At 42.9% G+C, this 19,979-nt stretch overlaps 2 protein-coding genes across 4 annotated transcripts; both read right to left on the bottom strand.

The window, feature by feature from the left end:
- Window positions 1–594: 594 nt before the first annotated feature.
- On the bottom strand, window positions 595–13,460 carry SMPDL3A (sphingomyelin phosphodiesterase acid like 3A). 3 transcript variants are annotated; one of them, XM_069805160.1, is made up of 8 exons: window positions 13,119–13,460; window positions 11,398–11,611; window positions 9,757–9,901; window positions 6,679–6,775; window positions 5,659–5,837; window positions 4,280–4,460; window positions 2,278–2,402; window positions 595–1,108 (listed from the first exon to the last, which is right to left on the bottom strand). In XM_069805160.1, the coding sequence occupies exons 1-8, from the start codon at window positions 13,270–13,272 to the stop codon at window positions 797–799; spliced, it is 1,407 nt and encodes a 468-aa protein (XP_069661261.1). In that variant the 5' UTR covers window positions 13,273–13,460; the 3' UTR covers window positions 595–796. The 3 variants fall into 3 exon arrangements, with proteins under 3 accessions (XP_069661261.1, XP_069661262.1, XP_009914094.2); XM_069805161.1 differs by lacking the exon at window positions 13,119–13,460 and adding an exon at window positions 12,822–12,961; XM_009915792.2 differs by lacking the exons at window positions 11,398–11,611; window positions 13,119–13,460 and adding an exon at window positions 10,527–10,645.
- A 2,620-nt stretch (window positions 13,461–16,080) lies between these two features.
- On the bottom strand, window positions 16,081–19,557 carry FABP7 (fatty acid binding protein 7). Its single transcript, XM_069805162.1, has 4 exons — window positions 19,417–19,557; window positions 18,676–18,848; window positions 17,934–18,035; window positions 16,081–16,425 (listed from the first exon to the last, which is right to left on the bottom strand). Exons 1-4 carry the CDS (start codon window positions 19,487–19,489, stop codon window positions 16,375–16,377), a joined length of 399 nt encoding a protein of 132 aa, XP_069661263.1. The 5' UTR covers window positions 19,490–19,557; the 3' UTR covers window positions 16,081–16,374.
- Between the last annotated feature and the right edge of the window lie 422 nt (window positions 19,558–19,979).

Below are 19,979 nucleotides of genomic sequence, written 5' to 3'. Positions count from 1 at the left end.
ACCTGTGCTGCACCGAGAACGTATATACTATATCTAATTAGTGATGCTGATCAGTTTAAACCTGACTTATGGTCTGCTGCAAAATCTCATACCAGGAGGCTGCCTGACAGCAGTACCACTGTACATAGCTCTATTATAAGAAAAAAGCACTTTGTGCTGTGCAAACACACACATTCTGAAAAAAAATGCCTTAAGTATTTACAGGATGGAGGTTTGTGTGCCATTAAGTCATGTTCCTGCTGTCGTTAGAATATGCCCCTAAACAGAGGTGGGTTTAAGGGGTTAAGAAGGAAAAGAAAACTTGGCACAGGGAGATACCAAATACTGGCATCACATCAACAATGTAACTGCACTCCAGTCTCAGCAAATGCGAGTTTTGTGGATTTCGGTTTGCAAATTATGACAGCAGATGGTTGAAACCTGCCCCCATACAAATCCAATGCCTGAAATGGCATTGCCTATGTTTACACACCCTGAGAAAAAAAGACTTGGATTTCCAAAGAACTGAGTGAGTAACTTCTATTCCCACATACTGGGACACTTGTTACAGAGGGTACAGGACACTTGAAACAACAGCCAAGTATCTGGCTACAATTACATAGCCAATAAACTTTTATTTAGACGTGGAAGGAAGACATGTTTACAATAAGAAAGATCTAGGGAGATTTATTGCTTCCCTGAAGTTCAGATAAATCCCACAGGCTCCCTGTCAGCCTACCAGTGCTTGAGCAAAAGGATGAACAGGTTCTTTAAATCACAGGCTAAAGTCAAGAGCAGCATAAATTGGACGGAGACTTCACCTCCACACTGCTTCCCGATTGATACAATCTGTGTATGAGGAGTAATCCAAATATTGGATTGCACATATTTGGCAGGTCTTGCACCCCTCTTCACAGACAATGGTTTTGTCATAACTCACAATGAAGTTACTGTAATACCGCTCAAACAGTGTGCTGTGTGGCATAGACAACTGCTTGGCCATTTCATACAGGCTTTCTGGCTTCAAGTCTTCAATGCCGTAAGCTTTAGTCAGGATGTATTCTAATTTCCAGTTCGATTCATTTTTCTTGTTGGCGTCTCTGAGATCCAAGTAAAACTGCCAAAGATCCTACAGTTAAAAAAAAAAAAAGAAAGAAAAAATAGGCACGGCTGTATTACTTTCTTCCCTGCTTCATTAAGCCTCTAGAGTGATACATTGATTAGGAAGCTGTCGCTCCTCATTATTCACAACTGAACAGAAGGTCACGTCCCACCCCAAGAGCTGGGCTTACACCCAAACTGGTACTTGTGGTGCAGTAATGGTGGGGGGATGGGGAGGAGAAGAAAAAGGAGTCACAAAAGGCAGCAGTGGCAGTGTTAGAGGTCTTTCCTGTCCAAACTGTAAAATAAACTCCACTATGCTCATGTCTGCTTTAGGGGAGTGGGGCAAAAGGGTGAGAACTGGAAGTTTCTTTTCTGCAGGCACTGCTTGAAGGGCAGAATGGACAGAAAAGAATGGCCCAGGGAGAATTTAAGGGAAAAGGAGAGATGGAGATGCAGGAGTGAAATCTGCCACAAGAAAGTAGCAGCCTGTATTAGCATATGTCTCCAGACGGAAACCGCAGTCCCAGTCAAGCTGCAGGATGTATTGTCACTGAACTCAGTGAGGTCAAGATTTTACCCTGAATTACAGAGAGAATACCCGAGCCATTCAGAGCCAAAATAATTATACAGGATTCATTTTATCTCCAAAAATCACATGAGATAGAAGTATTCTACTTTTTTCCTTCTAAATTCATTTATAATTTCCTATAAAAAGTATAAACTCTGTATAGCAAGATGCATGATTACAAAAGACATGACACGGTTAAAAGAGCTTTTCTTCATCTGCTCTTCCACACCCTTTAGAAGCTTTTCATGGACTGCATCACTAAGCTCAGGCCAAAACCAGCAAACAACATTTGTATGTAAACAAGCCTGGGATTTAGGTGAACCTTTTTCACTGTTGCAGAGGTTCCTGCAAATAGTTTTAGGATTCCACCCAGAAAATGTCTGACTGTCTTTGATTCTACATCATAAAAACATTCCATGGAGAACAGGGAGTACCGGGGAGTCCTGCACGTACCGAAACACTGACCAAGTTCTCTTTCAGATTTCCTTTCCTTTGCCCAGGAAGAAAAATAAGAGTAAGCACCAATGTCCCACCAATAGCCATAATACTACAAAGGCTGACATCTCACTGTAATTTTTAATGACGCTATTTAAAGTCTTAAAATATGCTTTAAAATCTTTACTTACCAGCAAGCTATAATCAAGAAGATCATATTGATACAGTCTGACGCCAGGGTTATTGGACTCCATTTGCCATACACTCTTCACTGGGGTTACAGCAGGTGCCACAAACAAGGAATTTACTGGCTTTTCTGCAGGAAGAGGAAAGGTGAGGAAACAGTTTCCGTCAACACAGCAAGAACCAGAGTGACTGGCTTAGGTACATTAGCACTTTTTTCTCCCTGGATTAGCTGTATCACTGTGAACTCCTTCTATACTTCCACTGGATAGACCAAAATCTGTGTAAAATACCACAGTACACACTCCAGTGTGTTACCAGTTAAGTTTGTTGATACTAGAGGCTTCCCACCAATTCAACTAGCTGTGCAAAATTGTCTTGCCTCTATGTAAATTTGCATATTTCTACTGAAGAAATATTCAAAACTTTTAGTTGCTGTCTTCATGCTATATTTTGCACGTTGCTTTATGTATTTATGATGTTATTAGAAACGCCAGGGTATGACCACCTGAGCCTGACTTCACTCATCTAGACTAGCCTAGCACCTGGTACGTGAACACCAATCTTTACAGCAACTGAAACATGAGGATGTACACGGGTTTTAATTAGACAGAATATGCAGGTAAGTATATTGAGAGGTTCTCTGTGGAACAAAAAAAGAAGCCCTAACTATTCCTTTCTCTGACAACATCACCGCAGTGAAATCACAAGGTCAGTCTCCACATATGAGCAGAAGCTTTGAAAGCTTGGACATCAGTAGATTCTTCTGGAGAGGATAAAACTAAGCTCTGTATCTCAGTACACTCATGTTGGCTACAATATTACATTTATCTTGAATTCTCTGGAATTTTGTCAAGATGAAAACAGCATGAATAGAAGACAGCCCAAAACTGTACGATAAACACAAACTGTATTTAGCTACATGCAATTTCACTGTTTAAATTTTGTCAAAAGATGCAAAATTATTAAAACAATTTGGAAGCAGTTACTTGCGCATGCAAACTGTAACAACAAGGCACCGAGATCAGTCTGTCCTCAGTGAAATCTGCAGTAGAGGTGACGATTTCATGCACAAATGGGACAAGGTACAAAAATATGTAGGTATAAGACTGCCCTGAATACCATTTTAAAAAATATAAAAAGCCAGTTCTTTCACTAAGGCTGGATTCCTTTTTACTGGAGAATAATTTCATGATAATGCCATGTAAAAAGGTAAATGATTTAGAATAACTGTTACCCCAGTCAGCATTTTGGGCATTGCTTTTATGAGTTCATATAAAACACAGATGAAGAGTCAATTAATATTTGGGTATTTTACATAAACCAAAGCAATGGTCCTCTCACTGTTCTATGGTACAGACACAAATACATAACCAGTTACTTGTTAGAGATCTTCTGTTAGAGATGTTAAGAGTTCTCTATACGGCCATGCCCATGCTTAAAACTAAGGGATTTCAGAGCAATAAACAAAATTTTCAAACATGGGTGCTTTTCTTGAAGGGAAATTAGCTGATCTAAGAGATGCAACAGGCACAGACTTTCCCCTGCCTCCTGCTTACCCTTATCTTAATTAACTTTGAAGCAGCAGGGAACTCAGCAGAGAGGCACAGTAATGATGCAGGAAACACAAGAACACAGAGCATGTCTAGTTGGCCTGAGAACATTCCCTTTGACACATTACACAATAGCAACTGGCTAGTATAATTTGCCCGTGTCACTGACAGAGCAGAGGGGAAAGACTAGAAATCCTTGTCTAGGCATAACCATTCATTAAAAAAAAAAAAAAACAAAACCAGGAAGCTTGGGGAGTCTCTTCTGACTTCAACAAAAAAAGACAGTCTGCCTTGCAAGGTTCTCTCTGGAAAAAAAATTGGGAGTACGTACTCTTGTAGATAAATAGCAGTATTTCCCAATTTCCTTCTTCAATTATTTATAACAAAGGCTGCAAGAAAGTATTAATTTGCTTTTAATCAAGAAGAGAAAGATGAAGGATTCAACAAGCATCATTACCTTCTTCATCCAGGAGGACCATGATACTATCTCTATGTGTATGTCCAAAAAACTGCCCCGCAATAACACTACTGTATTTGCGAAAAATCTTTACCAGTCTCTCATTGTAATACTCCCTGATAGCTGTAGTATTCCTTGCATATGGCAAATATCCTATTGGTACATGTCCTATTATATATACCTAAGGAATTAGATACAGAAAGCACAATTAGCACCTTAATTTGAAACTTAGACTCTTAGCTGTAACTTAGACATGGTTACCATGATTTCATAATAATGCCATCTCAGAAATGGCATTCTGCAAGCTATAAATCCCAACAGTTTTGTTATACAAAATACAAATAGTAAGAATGTTTAAATTCATAATCAGAAAAAATAAATAATTTTTTTTTTAGTGAATTCAGTATATTCTTGGGAAAAAAGTTCCAATAAATCTATGTGTGATTTTAGGCCAAATGAAAATTTGATCAATTATTTCAAATTAAAAAATAAGTTACTAGGACAAGACTTATGATATGGCATCTCAAGAGGATAGCAAGAAAAACTTATGTTAGAATATTACAGAGGCTGCACAGTCAGAAACATGGAAGAGCTGGTTAAAACCTCTCTGTCTGAGGTCAAGACTTGGTTCCAACTGCACACACCAACCAATATGCTGCAGGGTTTTATGAGGAAGGGAAATCTCTCCTTTCTCCTGACTGTAATATAATATTTTTTAAATTACAACACCATAGAAAAATGTAAACATGTTTCAAATTAAACACTTCTTCTGGTCAGAGGATGATCCAATCCCCGCACCAATCAATCAAACACGAGCCAACAATTTATAACCTCACTTCAAAACCTGAGTATTGTAAGACAATTTATTATAACACTCAAATCATAGCAAAACACTCAAATCATAGCAATTGCTGCAGCTTGGATAAGTTTTGTGGTTGACAAACTCCTTTTTAGTTTCTATTTTTGATACTTGTAATTACATTAAAATGTAAATGAAATACACTAGCTTTCGTCTCAGGCCAAGGGTGCACATTTTAAAATTACAGGCTATGAGTAAAGAGAGTCAGAAACAAAAGTGAAAGTATTAAGTATTCTCATCCTGGCTTCTAGAGTATTTTACATAGTAAGAAAGAAAAGGTATTTTACTGTATAATTTGAGAAACTGCATTCAACTATTTTATTAATTGTTGTAGTATAATGTGCATATTTAAGGAAGAATTATTTAAAAAAATGAAATTTTTATCTTGCAGTATTTTTGGTACTGTTAATATTCTCCTAGAATCATGTTTATCTTTTCATTGTCTCTATTTCTTTCTTCTTTTCTGTTCTTTTCAAAGTTCGAACAAATAATGCTGATGGGTTCTGTTCACAGCCCCTACCTTTTCCTCCTTTTGTGAAGAGGCTTCTAGTATTCCCTCCAGCCAGGCAAACTGGTTGGCTGGGTCAGTGATATTTACAGTTACACTGTTGGGGCTGTAATATAAATTTGTGTTCAGACTGATTATCCTCAGCGGTTGAGAGCTATCACTGGATTCAAACAGCTGTGTGTAGAAGCCACCTGTGAAAATAAGAGCAACGTCATCTGCAAAATGAAAGGCTTCAAAGTGCAACTTTAGAATGGAAGTACAGCACTGACAAAATACCCAGCCTTACTCTTTCTAATAAAATAGAATACGGCATGTTTATTCAAGCCATGCATCACCTTATCACAAGAGAATACCCTAAGAATCTGGCTTTAGCTACATTTTAGCAGGAGAAGCTGACACTAAATTTTTTATGAATTCTTGCCTGTAATTGCCTTTGTGTTTATTTGACAGTTTTCAGATGCAATTACCCAACTGACACAGAAGAAGTTCTTCCACACTGAGAGGTGCAGTAATTGTTAAAAAGTCCACATTTCTTGAAATTCTGCAAACATATAGGTTCCTCCAGGAAGAACTGCAATTAACAGTATAATCACCAAGACTATGTGCTATTATAACTTGAACAAATATATGCCTATTCAATATGCTCTGAAATACACATAGTATCAAAACAGAAACAACATTTCATCAAGTTTTTTACAACCAAATTTAAATCTTCTCATGCATCGTACACCTTTATCTAAAAAGTATTATAAGGTCTTGAAGGCAATAAGATATTTCACATGCATTGGTACGAAGCCAATAATACTGTGCATGTTACAAGAAGCACTAATTATTGCACCAGAGAAGAATAAATGTACCCTGAAAATAAGCATTGCTATTCAAAAAGACAAGTAACTTCTTCCAGGAGAAGCATTACAGATAATCCATTGTGCTGATTCATCCTATGAGACTTCACTAAACAAACAGGACAAATCTATAGAAACATCAGTTCTCTAAGCCCTAGCTTTACAATGCATTACTGGCACATTTTACCTTTTCTGAAGGTACTGATTGCTTCATCAGTTAGCCAAGGTTTCCAGAAATCCGCTACAGCATTGTAAACTTCACTGGTAGTTACAGGAAGCTGATCCTGTGAGAGAGCAGAACCTGCCTAAGTCTTAGCATTCAGAGACACAGACAAAAAAGTCACTAAATTATCCCACCTGCCCTCCCACATAACACCTAAGTGTATCCAGTCATCACGAGGAGGAACTCAAGAAAGGAAAAACCAAAAACTTCTGAACATTCAGTATTGCTGATCAGGAGCAAATGCCTGAACTTAGAACGGACTGCATGGCCTTGTTAATGCATTGATAAACTAATGCCAGAAATATTTCAAGCCTTAGGAGCACAGCAGAGTGGAAAACCATACATTCTGCAAAACTAATAAATACATAAACTGAATATTCAAAGTCTAAAAATAAAGTCTCTTAGAGGAAAAGCTTGAACATAAGCTTCTTTTGTAGCAGGTGAATTTTTCAAGCAACTGGGGGTTCACAGCAGCTCCCCAAAACTCCACTACGGTCCTCAGAAGCATTCAGGTGAAACTCACAAGTATTTCCATGATAACCTGTAGTTCTAAACGCCTTTAAAATGTAAAAGAAAAGTTCTGCCAATGTTTTCTCCCACCAGCTCTAATTAGGACTGTAGTACCTTTTGGTCTGCGCCAAGCACTGTCCAAGCGCCACAGCCTGATAAGAGCCGTGCTCTCACCTAACCCTGAAAGGAAGGTCCCAGCCTGTCCTTGCCTTTCCTAAAATACCTGCTTGGATTCTTGGTGCTAGAAGAAGAAAGCAGAGGTCCAAAAATAGGAACAGTATTACAGTGCATGTTTTCTTAAACATAAAATTTGACCTTTCTAAGACCTTTGAAACTAAACCTATGTTATTAGAGGCTTAGGCACTAAGTCTCCATCTAGGAGTAGTGCACTCAGAAGTCTGTTCAGACATTTGTTGCTTGCAGTGCACAGATACCAGTTATTAAGAAAGCTTTGAGCCACACCAGGTCAGCCAGAGCTAACAGTCACTAACAGACATAGTAAAACCTGATCTCAGATAAGAGGCCATGTTATGGACTGAAGGTGGTTTGGACCCAGGCAAGTCAGTGCTCTGTGAACTTGTGGATTAGACAGCGGTTCAGGAATTTGTTTTAAGCAGGGGCAAGGATGTGAAACAAGTAAGGCTACGCAGAAAGACTGAGGTCACGATATACGATCTGAGAGGTACCCCAATGCTTGATTAACCTGAGTAGTATTTTTAATAGGCTCTGCAAGAAAAATCACCCAAGACCGTTAAATTGTTAAGACGGACAGGTCAGAACACAATTTAGAGCAATAAAATTCTTCAGTGCATGGTGAGCGCACAGCTTTCACTCTTGCTCTGGAACAGCCTACAGTGTGTGGCATGCTCCACATCACTTCCAGTCTATGGGACATTTGCCAAGCATGTCCAGATGAAAAACAGAAATGTCATCAACAGAAAAAAAAAAAAAAAAAATCCAACAACCTGAAATGACCCCATAGTGGGGAATTTCTGATCCCATGGTCTTTTTCAAACAGTAACAGAAAGGTATGCCAGTTCTGCGCAGTAGCAAAGCTTGCCATTTCAAAGCAAGTATCACAGAAACACTCCTGTATAGTTTTGTGCAGAGAGAACTACAACAGTTATTCCAATCAGCAGCCTGCTTCAAAATACTATTTGCTGCCTGTCTGCCCCTCCTGACCATCTTTTTTCTACCTTCAGATTTAATTTCACAAACAAAACTCCTATTTGTTGGAAAAGTCACTACATTCTTTGTCTACAAGGTTACTGTATACAGTTTTTTTCTTCTATATCAAAAGAGACTGCTGAATGACAACTCTTCTCTGTTAAGGTTTTTTAAAAAATGAAACAAAATGAAAACAAAACACTGAGTGAGAATTCAGTTAAGGTGTTACTTATCAAAACACTCCACCAGTGGTTTCTGGTGACAAGCTGGTGACTACCAGAGTAAGAACAGAAGAGGCTGAAGTCCCAGCTTGGTTTGCGCACTCGCATTCCCAAGATACGTTTAGCTCTTATTTTGCCTCTCACATTTCCCTTGCCCCTCTCTAAGCACCTCTGTTACTCCCTGATTTGGGAATCACTAACTCCAGCGATGATACGGACTATAATACAATCACCTACTACACCAAGATATACCCTGATAGGCCTAATGAATAACACAGAAACCTGGAACAAAAGTCTTTGGGGGTGTGAAGGGGTGTTACTGAATTCCCATTAGGTGTTTCAAACAAAATATTTTAGCTGATGGGCTCATCCCTTCCGATCCCCTCAGATCCAATGACAGAATTTGCTTCTCAGTCCTGTGTACTGCCAGATCAACCCGCAATACGCTTTAAAGGACACATGAAGCAACTGTTTACTTTTGAGCTATGCCAAGAACAATATTCACAGAACACTGACAGTAAAAAAGCACCGTCCTCAGCTGCAATGGCCCACACATCCCGTAAATCATCAATGCAAATATTTCTAAGTGTCCAATAAGGAAAGAAAGAAAAGACTATTTTTAATAATAGTGGCAAAACTATGGGAACTTTACAAAAATTCTGCCATTAGTCTGATTAAAAAAATCCAGTGATGTCAGCAGACAGATTTCCAGTAGGCCTTTCGGTAGGCCTTGAATCTTACCACGGGCTTACAGATCCACTAATGATGTCATTTCTATCAGATTAAGTTATGTACACACATGCATGACTTACACAGCAAGAAAAAAGTAAGTGTGTATTAACTATGATGAGAGCTGGTGGTTCTAAGCCATGAGGAACGATTAGCAGTAAATTTGCACAACCTCAGGCAACGTACAGATTTTACCTGGAATCAAAGTTTGCTTGGGTAACTTAACACAGAGAGAGATGTACTTTCTGTTCTCCATTGGAACATTTATAATTTTAAATGCTAATTGGAGAATTGTAGAATACTGTTTCCAGGATAATAGTTACAAAAATGTAACTCTGCTTTTTTTACACCTGCTTTCTGAGGGGTTAGGAACACACTCAGTACAATACATAAACAGATTTCTAACTTGCTTTACCTGTGGCCAGTAGTCATGATTGCCCAAGGCCGGGAAAACCTGAAGATCCGGAAAGAAATTACGAATTGTAGAACTCATATTGCCAATGATGCTAATGACCAACTTTGTGGAGAGTTCTTTTACAGGAACATGAGGAGGACTATCTCTGAAAAAGGAAAAGGCTTTATTAACAAAGGTTTATTAGCAACATAAGGAAAGGCAAAAAATTCTGCAAACACATCTACAGTCTAGTATGTAATACTACTGTAGACTCTTTAATTAAAATCAAAGAATTGCCTGAAAGGCTCTCTGCAAAGGCTTTTTTTTAAAAAAAGCAAACAAGTAGGCTAATGTTTATCCTATGATTCACACTTCTTACAACTAAGATTTCTTAGAAATTAAATTAATTCTACTCCATCAATTTGAGCTACTGTGCAATTTGAGTTATATATCCTCCGTCATCTGCACAACCTTATAAGTTTGCTTTTCCCCTTTTAACAACATCCTGTTGAAAATGAAGTACAGTAAGTGAAATAAATTAATCACTTGTCTTTACATATTCATATTTCCTAACAGCCTTCCCCCAGCAAAATTAAGTGACATAACATATATAATCTTTCCAGTAAAAAATACCCCATCATTGATAAACAAACTAGTTCTCACAAACACTCAAAGATACTAATCTCTCTGATAAATTATCCATTAACGTATACCATAAAAAATTATGTGATGGTAGAATGGAGAATTTTGCTATGGCAGAAGGGTAAATTAATGTTATCTTTCATGAATACCTAGAAAGTAACAGGGCATGGTACTATCAAGCTACTCATATGCCTCTCTTTCACACTTCTTTCTCCATTCCCACTGCTAAGGCACACAAAGGCTCATAGATAACACCTGTGTGAGAGACAGAATATTATTATGCCCATTTTCTAATAAGGAAGATCAGCACAGAAGAGGTAAACGTTTTAGTCAACAGGGGACTGCACGCATCCAAAATACTGCAATCAGGGACTGTGAAACCACACTTTGTTTAGAAGCACATGCAGCTATGAGTGATAGTAATGAGGAGAGAGACAACGTCTACGACGCTGTTATCCTCCCCCTGCTAGCCCCTGATCTAGAACTCAGGCACCGAAGCTGAATGGTCACTTTATAGCACTTTAAAAAAAAACAACATAAGCTATAGTATTGCTTGATTCTAGTTACGTCTTACAGAGCCAGATAAAATACAGTTAAAGTGTATCTTCTAAAAAGGGGTGCACTTTAGATTTAATGACCTTAAGACCTACAAAATCCAGTACCTCCCATAATAATTCATTCTAGTCAGTTATTCCTCTGACCTTTCTTTTTGCTTTTTCCACTTCCCAGCGTTGCCGCACCATTTCTATTAACTTGTACTAATACAGTCATGTGGTAAATGACCCAATGAACAGTCCAACAATATCCAGAAATTATTACAGAGACCAAAATCTGTTCCTAAGGCCTTACATTCTCCATCTTGCACTTAGCCATCTGGACAACTAAAGTGACTATTTGGAAGTAGCATTTGTGAGATACTAAACTCAGATCTGTTGGTGCAAATATAAACTTGTGAATTACTGCACTATATGATGATCCAGCTGTTAAAAGCTTTAACTGCAGAGTGACTTGAACACTTACCCCGTCCAAATCATGAATGAAACCTGCTGGTTTGAATCTTTCATGAATGCAAATGCTGACAAAATAAGTTGATATGGAGAATCACACAAAAAGTCTCCAAAAGGGCCTGGGTTGGAGGCATTGGCTCCTTTGGAAGAAGAACAAACTTTGGTGCGATCAGGGGTAATGTGGTAAGTCGGATCTAAATGTAGGTCAGATACATGCCAGAACTGCCCTGTTTTCAGAAAACAGATTAAAAAAAATGCATTATTTGCATTTGAACTGGATATACATGGGTAACGCCAAGTTTGCTCCAGTTTGTCTACTGCTATTCCTCTTTCAAGCTTTGGAAAGAAGAATAAATTTAACAAATTGGTGACTAGCCCGCCTGATAAGTGTGGGTGAGTTCTGTATTCCTGACAAAAGTCCTTCACGTAGTCTGCTTAGAAAAACTGAACACAGAAGCAGAGGCATAGGTTTCAGCTGTTCAGCAGAAAAAAAACGAAGCTTGGTAGGGATGGGAAAATCAGTTCCCTTTCATTAATAGCAATCTGGAAACTGGAGAGGAGAGGAGGCGATAGAAGGACTTCTCCACTCCACCTGAAAAGAGAGGGAGTTGCATTTTAATTATTTTCCCAGACCTTCCCTGGCTGGAAGCTACTGTAAAAGATCACAGTCCAGAAAGAAAGGCAAGAAACAGCATGCGTGCAAAAATTTCAAAGCTCTTCTTCTCCCCAGCAGCCGCAGTAGCAAAGAAACCGGGCTTCCCACCAGAGAGAGGTGTGTCACCAACTCACTACTTTCCAGGCTGACACATTCTCAGCCACTGCTATTTAGCGCTGCACAGATAAAGGAGCTGAGAAGCATAGGAATACGGTGAACAAGATGAATTAAGCTTGTATTAGACTACCAGCTTCAAGTTTCATGTAAAATAAGAGTAATTTCTTTCTGTCGGTTTCGAAGCCCTCGGGAAAGGCACACGTGTATCTGGGGTAGCGGTTGTGAAAGCGGGACAGATATAAATTGATTTTTCCCAAGGTCACACGCTCCCTCCGTGGCAGAGCAGGCACCACGCGCCCGGACGCCGTGGAGTTTTATTTCAGGAAGCAAAGAGCAGCAGCGATCTCCAAAACCTGCAAAACCGTGACTCCTACCAACAGGAGACAGAGAAACTCCGGCAGGCCGCTGCGCCTTCGGTCCGAGGCGCGTCCCAGTCGCAGGGAACGAAAATCCTGCGGAAACCATTTCGGAGCGCTCACCTGCCTGCGTTACCATACCTGGGGCAGCATGCGTGTGTTTGCTGATAGCACAGGAACCAAGTTTAATGTTTTCGGTCCGTGCCCCAGGACACCGCGCCGAAGGCAGGGCAGGGCTCGCCTCACCGGCCGCCCTCCGCAGCGCCCCGGCCAACTCGATCTAAACCCCATTTAAGACCACCCCCAGACCTGAACAGCCACGCGTTTCCTTATCTAGAAGGTCACACGAAGCCGAAGCCAGCTGGGACGGGGAACACCGCCGCAGCAGCCTACGGGAAGGGGAGGGAACGGAGGAGCAAGAGGGGAGCGACCGGCCCGGGCCTTCCCCCCCCCCCGCCGGCAGCACGGAGGGGCGGCCGGTCCGTCCCCGTCCCCTCAGCGTCTGACCGCCTCCCCCGGGCGAGCCCCCTGCCCGCCGTCACCCTCAGCGGGGGCGGCCGGCCCCTCTCAGCCGCTCCCCCCCCCCCCGCCTCTCGGCGGACTCACCCACGGCGGAGCGGGGCTGCGGGCCGGCCGGCGCCGCCTCCAGCGCGGAGCAGAGCAGGGCCAGGCCGAGGGTCAAGCGGGAGGCGCGTCCCCCCCAGCCTCGGCTCCATGTCGGGCCGTGCCGGGAGAACCCTGCCCGCAGACGGTACCTCATGGGACCGCCCGTGGAGGAGAAGGGACGAGCCCCGGGAGGCTGAGGCGAGCTCCGCACCTTCGGCTGCCGGAAGCCGCCGCCGCGCCCCGCCCGCAGGCAGCGGGGGCCGCGGCCGCCTCAGCCGGGCCGGGCCCCGGGTGGGGGGTGGATCGGGGGTGAACCGTCACCACTGAGGCGCCGGGGAGCTCGTAGGAGCCAGCGCGGCCGCCGGCTGGGCTGAATCGACGGCGCCGGCTGACTGCAGGCGGCCTGGAGGGAAGGAAGGCGAGGCGGGAAGGCGGGAGTCCCTTCCCCGCTCGGCCCCGGGGCGCCCGGCGGGCCTGTCCCTTCGAGACCTGGGCTGACGGCTCTCCGAAGCGGCCGGGACCCCTGGCTGAAAATCCCTTTTTTTCCTTTTTTCCCCCACCCCCGGAGCCCGCCGTGGCCCCGCCGGTGCTACAGAGCCGGGGCCGAGCCTGCCCCGTACCGGCAGCGCTCGGGCGCCGTGCGGGAGTCTCTTGGAAGGAAGGTTTCTGACAGCAGACCTGTGAAAAGGGATCCTGGTTACTTCAGGCACTTCAGAATTTAAAAAGCTGGCGAAATAACGCCGTCGAGTACGCCTTCAGGACGGCCGAAGGAAAACGCTGAGGTGCGCCGTAAATGCGCGCCTGCGTCGCTCAGGCGTTATGGTGGCGGAGCCGCTGTTTGCTGCTGGAGTCAGAGAAGTTTCTGGTGAAGGCAGAAGGCTCAGCGTCAGATTTAGGAGCAGAACAGAATGACGACGGCATGGGTCCCGTAGCTGCCCCCGAGCGTCCCGCTGCTCACTGTGCTCTTCTGTTCAGATCTGCTTTCCGCGGCTTTGTAAAACCCATTTTACCAGCAGCTGGGAGTCCCATATGTCAGTATTTTTCCTCACTTTTCCGCTCCTCCGAGCAGTGCCACGGGCACCGCTTCTCCACTTTTCTCTCCCTTATTTAATTTGACATTAATACTGTTTATCTTTAGAACAGCAGAAGACTTCACTAATAAGCTTCATGATGCTTTCACGTGACTTGCAGAAGATATGTATGTAGGGAAAAGTAGCCTTTGTTTAAAAACGACTGCAATGTAAAATGTTTACCGTTCAGGGTAAGCCTTCACAACCTGTCTCTGCATTCCTTTCCTCATACTTGGTAAAAACCTTATTTTTTTAATTCACGACCCCACGAATCACTTGCGAAGATGAGTACCAGTACTGGGGACCCAAGTCTGTTTTCCCCAGTGATGGAAAAGCAGCTGCTCCCACCTTTCTGAGAAGGGGTGGCTGGGAAGGACAGTCCTGTGGCGAATGCACCCACAGGCAAACTGGCAGCTTGGGAGGGGAGGCGCATGAAAGCTGTATTAGTTACTGAGGCTGACGATTAAATGAGCTAATAAAACTGAAGGGCAGAAGATGCTGTTTAAACATAACTTGCACTATAGCAGCTGAAGCAGCCCACAATATAGAGACCGTAGAGCTCCCCACACCACTGGAACAAGTCCTACTTTTTTCTGATGAAAAAAGTTCACTCCTAGATTTTAAAAGCTGTCGATATCCACCAAATAAAGCATATTTATAATGGTTTATAATTAAGGACTGTCCTCTAGCTGTATAGTGTTCCCCACGAGAGAAAACAGACTTGGATGGTCCTTTCAGGCAGCTTCTTTGTGAAAAAGTAAAGCTACTAACATTGAATTTTGCATTTCTGTTGGCTAGGTGCCACGGTTATATCTGAACTTTTATCAGATGAGTGAGATGCGCTACCCGTGTTATCTTAGCTATCCAGGGAAGCAAGAACCCACTTCCCGTGACACCACGTAGCAGACCTGAAGGATGGCACAGTGCAGTATTAGGGCCAGGAATTTGGGCAGGATGCCCCTCCTGCACCTCCCTCTGCAGCCACATGCCCCCCCCCCCCGCCTCCCACCCCAAGTACTGACCAGCTAAAGCCACAGCTCAGCTCTGCCTTGGTTTGAAAAGTTTTAGGCAGCTACACCTCCATGTAGTTCACTGAGTCAGTGTGTCAGGAGACATGGACTTCCCAAACAATCTCCTCCATGCTGCCAGCGACCCGTTTCAATTTTCCTATTAATCTGAAGTGTAAGGCACTTTTCCCCACCTTGGTCTTTTAGGGAAATATTCTTCAGGAATAAGGTTTTAATTTATCTCTTTTAAGCAGCATTTTATCTTAATAAAAAATGGTTATCTGCTGTACATATTAGCTATGAAACTAGAGCTCAGGGAGGGGAATCTCAGCAGGTTTGTCTTGTACCATTTTCCCTTTGTTTTCCCCCCACCCCTGTGGAGACTGATGAGAAGATAAGCTTTGTACTTTAGGTTCCCCAGTCCTGCCCTTCATCATGTTGGTCCTCTCCTCTGGCCCTGTGAAACACTTCAATCTTTTGTATATTAGCAAAAAAAAAATCCACCCACCAAAACAAATGAAAAACTCTCATTACTATTAAAATCAAAACATAGGATCCCCCCTGACATCAAAGGCTGACCATCTATTGACCTTAGCATGCATAGGATAACAAGTTCCCAGTGAAGAAAGGAGCTGAAACTGGCTTGAGCCTCTCACTTCTCTGCCTACTTCTATAAAGACAGGGGCTTTAGATTTCTCCAGCAAAAAGAAGCCACTGAAGTAGAGTGAAGGCAATTTTTCATTTCCCATGTACTCTACACCACATAGAGAAGCTGCTGCAGCGTTGTGCACCACATGCTTTTCTGTTGCTTAACTTGGAAGAAGGAACTTTCAACAATTCCCTCCAGAACACTGGAATATTAGCTGATTAAATGCAAAAGGAGCACAGGTTTAAAAAACTTTTTAATTTGTTTATCTGCATTCCAAAACAATTCAAATATGTTCCATTTACTGTAAAAAAGAGGCAAGTGTTTCAGAAATGTAATGCCAAGCTTAACCTGTTTCACTATACAGGACAAGCTTGCCAATTTGATGGCATAGTTTTTTTAAAAAAACACACCCCCCCAAAACTCTTTATTAACCTTTCATGCCAGAAATGTGCATTTTAGCTACGTTCAGTTGTGGACAGTACGTTAATCCATCCAGCAGAAGTAACATCTGGACAGAGGTCAGGTAAACTCTACGCTTTCTCATAGTGGCGAACAGCAACCACATCACCAAAGGTAAGAGTCTGCAAGTCCAAGGAAAAGACAGACATGTTAGATGCTGGACCATTTTCTATAATGACTTAACACATATTAAAGAAGCCCATGCTAGAGCAAGGTTGGTTTACATCATGTAATTTATAGAAAAACAAATTGGTGTAGATTATTGATATTTTAAATGAACAAGAGGCAAAACCTTAATTACAGTTCCCATAATAAACCTAACTTTCTCCTTGCTTCTTTCAAACCCAAGAAGCACATACTGCACATTTACAAGGCAACTATAGTGAGGCTAGAAACTACTGTTTAATTTTTCTAGTTTTTGTGAATGTAGTTTCTTAAATACAGCATTGTTTTAATACAGATTTAACACTGATTTTCCCAAAGCTGATCACACTGCGAGATGTGCAATCTAAAAATCCAAGTCCTCTATACCCACATTCTACACTATTATGCATAGGCATATACTTAAGGAGAACCCTGTACTAAAATAAATGCATTCTGTGCACTTAGGTAGCTAGAACTACCAAATATTTTAGTCGCTGCAGTTGTGCGGAACACTAACTGCAGTGTGTGAGTTTTGGAGGCATTTCCTGAAGTGGAACAGGGCATCTCACCGTGTTCAAACTCCAAAGGAAAAGGTTTTCTGTATATGCATGTAGCCATTTCCAAAAACAAAGCACATATTTTCCTTTGTATTACTTGTCACCTTGTGTTGCACTGACTGTGTGCTTTAAGCTTTTAAATATTTGGAGGTCTCCATCCATACAGATACTCTCCAAAGTATTTGGAAAACAAGCTAACTGGTTTTCCCCAACAACCAAGTCATAGATTAGTATAGCTGAAGAGGTTTTATTTTTGAAAGTTACATCTCTGTGCCAAAAATAAGGATGAGAAGTGCTGCCCTGGACATTAGATATATTAACTTACACCATTTATTCACCCCATACTCCTGTTCCTGAAAAGTCAGGAAAAGAATGTGAAGTTAAGCAAGACTTCTTCATACAATTGCTGTTTATCATAGTTTTTAACAAGGTAGGAGGAATAAACCCTTTATTATTAAATATGAAAATGCTATTACCTCCCGCAATATTGTAATCTATTTTCCTAGGGAAATACTTGTTCTGTGTAGTTAAATATTATTTATGCGTGCATATATAAAACAAGTTCTTAAAGAAATCTAAGTTAGCACTGGCAACAGATCACTGCCTATATAATCCAGAACTTTGTGTCTTTTCCAGCTCACCAGGGCTTTTTTTTTTTCTTTTTGCTTGAGCATTTACACAAACTCTGGAAAGAACATAAACACTCTGGAAATCCACAGGCTGGCCTGCCTAAAACCACTAGCAATTTTTTAGTTGTCAGTAAAACAAGATGCAAAACAAAATAAACATTTGAAAAATCTGTTAGCTTTCCCCACCAATTGGTTTAAGGGTTTGTGTATGCATAACACTATCTGTTCATAAAGCTTGAAATAAATGCAACTGAGGAGTGTTAGCAGTGTACGTGAATGCTCAGTGAGCTTTATACTTACCATTACCATTTTGCCGTCCTTTATTTCTCTCACAAAGTTTGTCTCTTTGCCATCCCACTTCTGTACGTGCACTAGCTTGTCTCCGTCCAAGGTCACAACTGACTGTGAGATACGAAGAAACACAAAGACATTCATTTATTTGGGGTATTTGGGATTCTGCTCACACATTCAGCATGCACTATTCTATTGAATTCTCTTCAATAGATGGATGTGGATCTGGAATGATAAAGTAGTCCCAGCCATTTTAAAGCCAAGCCCGTGAATCATCCTCGTTTTAAGCACGAGCTCCATACAATTCTTGTTCGTGTCAAAGGATTAAAAAAGTTGTTTCCTTCGAGTTCCAGTCTCACAAGAACCACTGTTTCAGATGTGCTTTGGGGCAGTGTTTACATTAAGCCCCCCAAAAATGCAGGGAAGAAGGCATTTCCCCATTTCGACTGGGAAAAGTTATGCCAAACGATGTTTGGCTTGAAAGAAAAGTGGGCAGCCAACACAATTCTTCAGTGCTGGAAGGAAGACTAGAAGGGGGCTGGTGACATAACGCATTGCTTCAGACAAGACATGGCGTAAGCGGGCAAATAAGATGCAATCTTGTCTTTTTTTCCTGTCCTTCACAGTGCTGCCACTGGCAGAAGTTACATATTTTTTTTTCCTTTCACCCTACCAAAGATACAGCGTCGGGGGCGGGGGTGGGGAGGAAGAAGAGGAAAAAGAAGCCACTGCAGCCCGAGAGTTCACTTACTTTGCAGTTTCTATCATCGGGGGTAGTTTCATCAAATTCCTCTCCAAGTTTAAAGCTGATTTCTGTGTTTTTGAAAGTGCTTTGAGTCCTGATCACTACTTTGTCCCCCTCGCTGCTGATAATCACAGTGGGTTTAGTTACATTCCCCACCTGCCGTGTTGCAAACCCCACTCCTAGACCATCAAGGGAAAAGAGAAATCCATTAGACACGCGGGTTTTCACTTTTTTTTTTTTTGCCACACATCGAGGTACAGATTCCCCCGCTCTACACCTTTAAGCCATCACAGCGAAACTCTACCTTCTGCTTCGCTTGTGCCCTTATCCCTAAAGCATCCATAGGTGCGTGTCCCCCCCCCGAAGCAGCTCCGTACCCTCCCTTACCTCGGGGACGAGGAACCCCCAATTCGGCAGCGCCGCAGAACGGGTGGCGATCGCTTCTGCTTCTCTGGCTTTCAGTTTCTTACCGCTCCGGCACAACGATCGCTTTTGCTCGTGTTTGTTTGCCGTTTTATCTGCCGGCGGCGTTTGCCCCTTCTTTCTCCGGCACCTCCCGGAGCTTCTCCCCAGCAGGACGGCTCTCACATAAACCCCCCCCCATCACATCAACCCTACTGAAGCACAGCCGCCCAAACCTCCCCCGCCTCTGCCGATGCCTCACCTACACCTGGGAGGGGGCTTTTCAACTTTATTTTATTTTTAGAGGACGGTGCAAAACTGCAGCTCTGACCGCGCCGTACCTACCCAGCGCCTTCATGTACTCGTCGAAGTTGTGGCTGTCCACCAGCTTCCAGGTAGCGCAGAAAGCTTCGACCATGGCGGCGGCGGGGAGAGGGGAGCGGGGAAATGCCGCTACGGCCCCGTATTTAAAGCCGGAGCCCGGCGGGGGGTCGGGAGGAGGAGGAGAAGGGGGGAGGCAGGCGGCAGCCGCGGTCCGCCCCCGCCGGCAGGGCGGGCGCCTCCCCTCCGCCCTCCGCTCCATCACCTTGAGCCGCCGCGGGGGGTCCGCCGCCCTCCGCCCCCTCCCCGTTCAACTCACGGAACGTGAAATACTCCCCGGAGTAGGAGGAGAGGGTCGGAAGGGTGCTGCGGGACACCTCCTCGAGAAGGTGGGCCGCGAAGGTTTCTTTAAGGCCGGTTTGTGCAAGACCCCTTTGCTCCCCCCCTTCCCCATCGCTGAGGATGCTCTCTCCAGAATTGGCTTTTGCCATTGCCGGCTGGAAACAGCATCTTGCCTCCACAATTGGGAGCGTTGGGAAACTTAAGAATGAAGGAAGAGGGCTTAAAACCGTTTTCATCCGATACGG

Source organism: Haliaeetus albicilla, chromosome 17 (assembly GCF_947461875.1).
Source record: "Haliaeetus albicilla chromosome 17, bHalAlb1.1, whole genome shotgun sequence".
Classification (NCBI taxonomy): Eukaryota; Metazoa; Chordata; class Aves; order Accipitriformes; family Accipitridae; genus Haliaeetus; species Haliaeetus albicilla.
Note: the sequence above shows the minus strand (reverse complement) of the source record. Positions and strands in the feature narration are given on the sequence as shown.

Excerpts from the sequence above, each read along its gene's own strand:
- SMPDL3A (XM_069805160.1), bottom strand. The coding sequence starts at position 13,272 with ATGAGGTACCGTCTGCGGGCAGGGTTCTCCCGGCACGGCCCGACATGG. Across the intron at positions 6,776-9,756 it reads ATCATGACTACTGGCCACAG|GATCAGCTTCCTGTAACTAC; the intron begins GTAAAGCAAGTT and ends GCTCTCTCACAG. Across the intron at positions 5,838-6,678 it reads AATCAGTACCTTCAGAAAAG|GTGGCTTCTACACACAGCTG; the intron begins GTAAAATGTGCC and ends TTATTTTCACAG.
- FABP7 (XM_069805162.1), bottom strand. The coding sequence starts at position 19,489 with ATGGTCGAAGCTTTCTGCGCTACCTGGAAGCTGGTGGACAGCCACAAC. Across the intron at positions 18,036-18,675 it reads CCGATGATAGAAACTGCAAA|TCAGTTGTGACCTTGGACGG; the intron begins GTAAGTGAACTC and ends CGTATCTCACAG. Across the intron at positions 16,426-17,933 it reads AGGACGGCAAAATGGTAATG|ACTCTTACCTTTGGTGATGT; the intron begins GTAAGTATAAAG and ends TTGGACTTGCAG.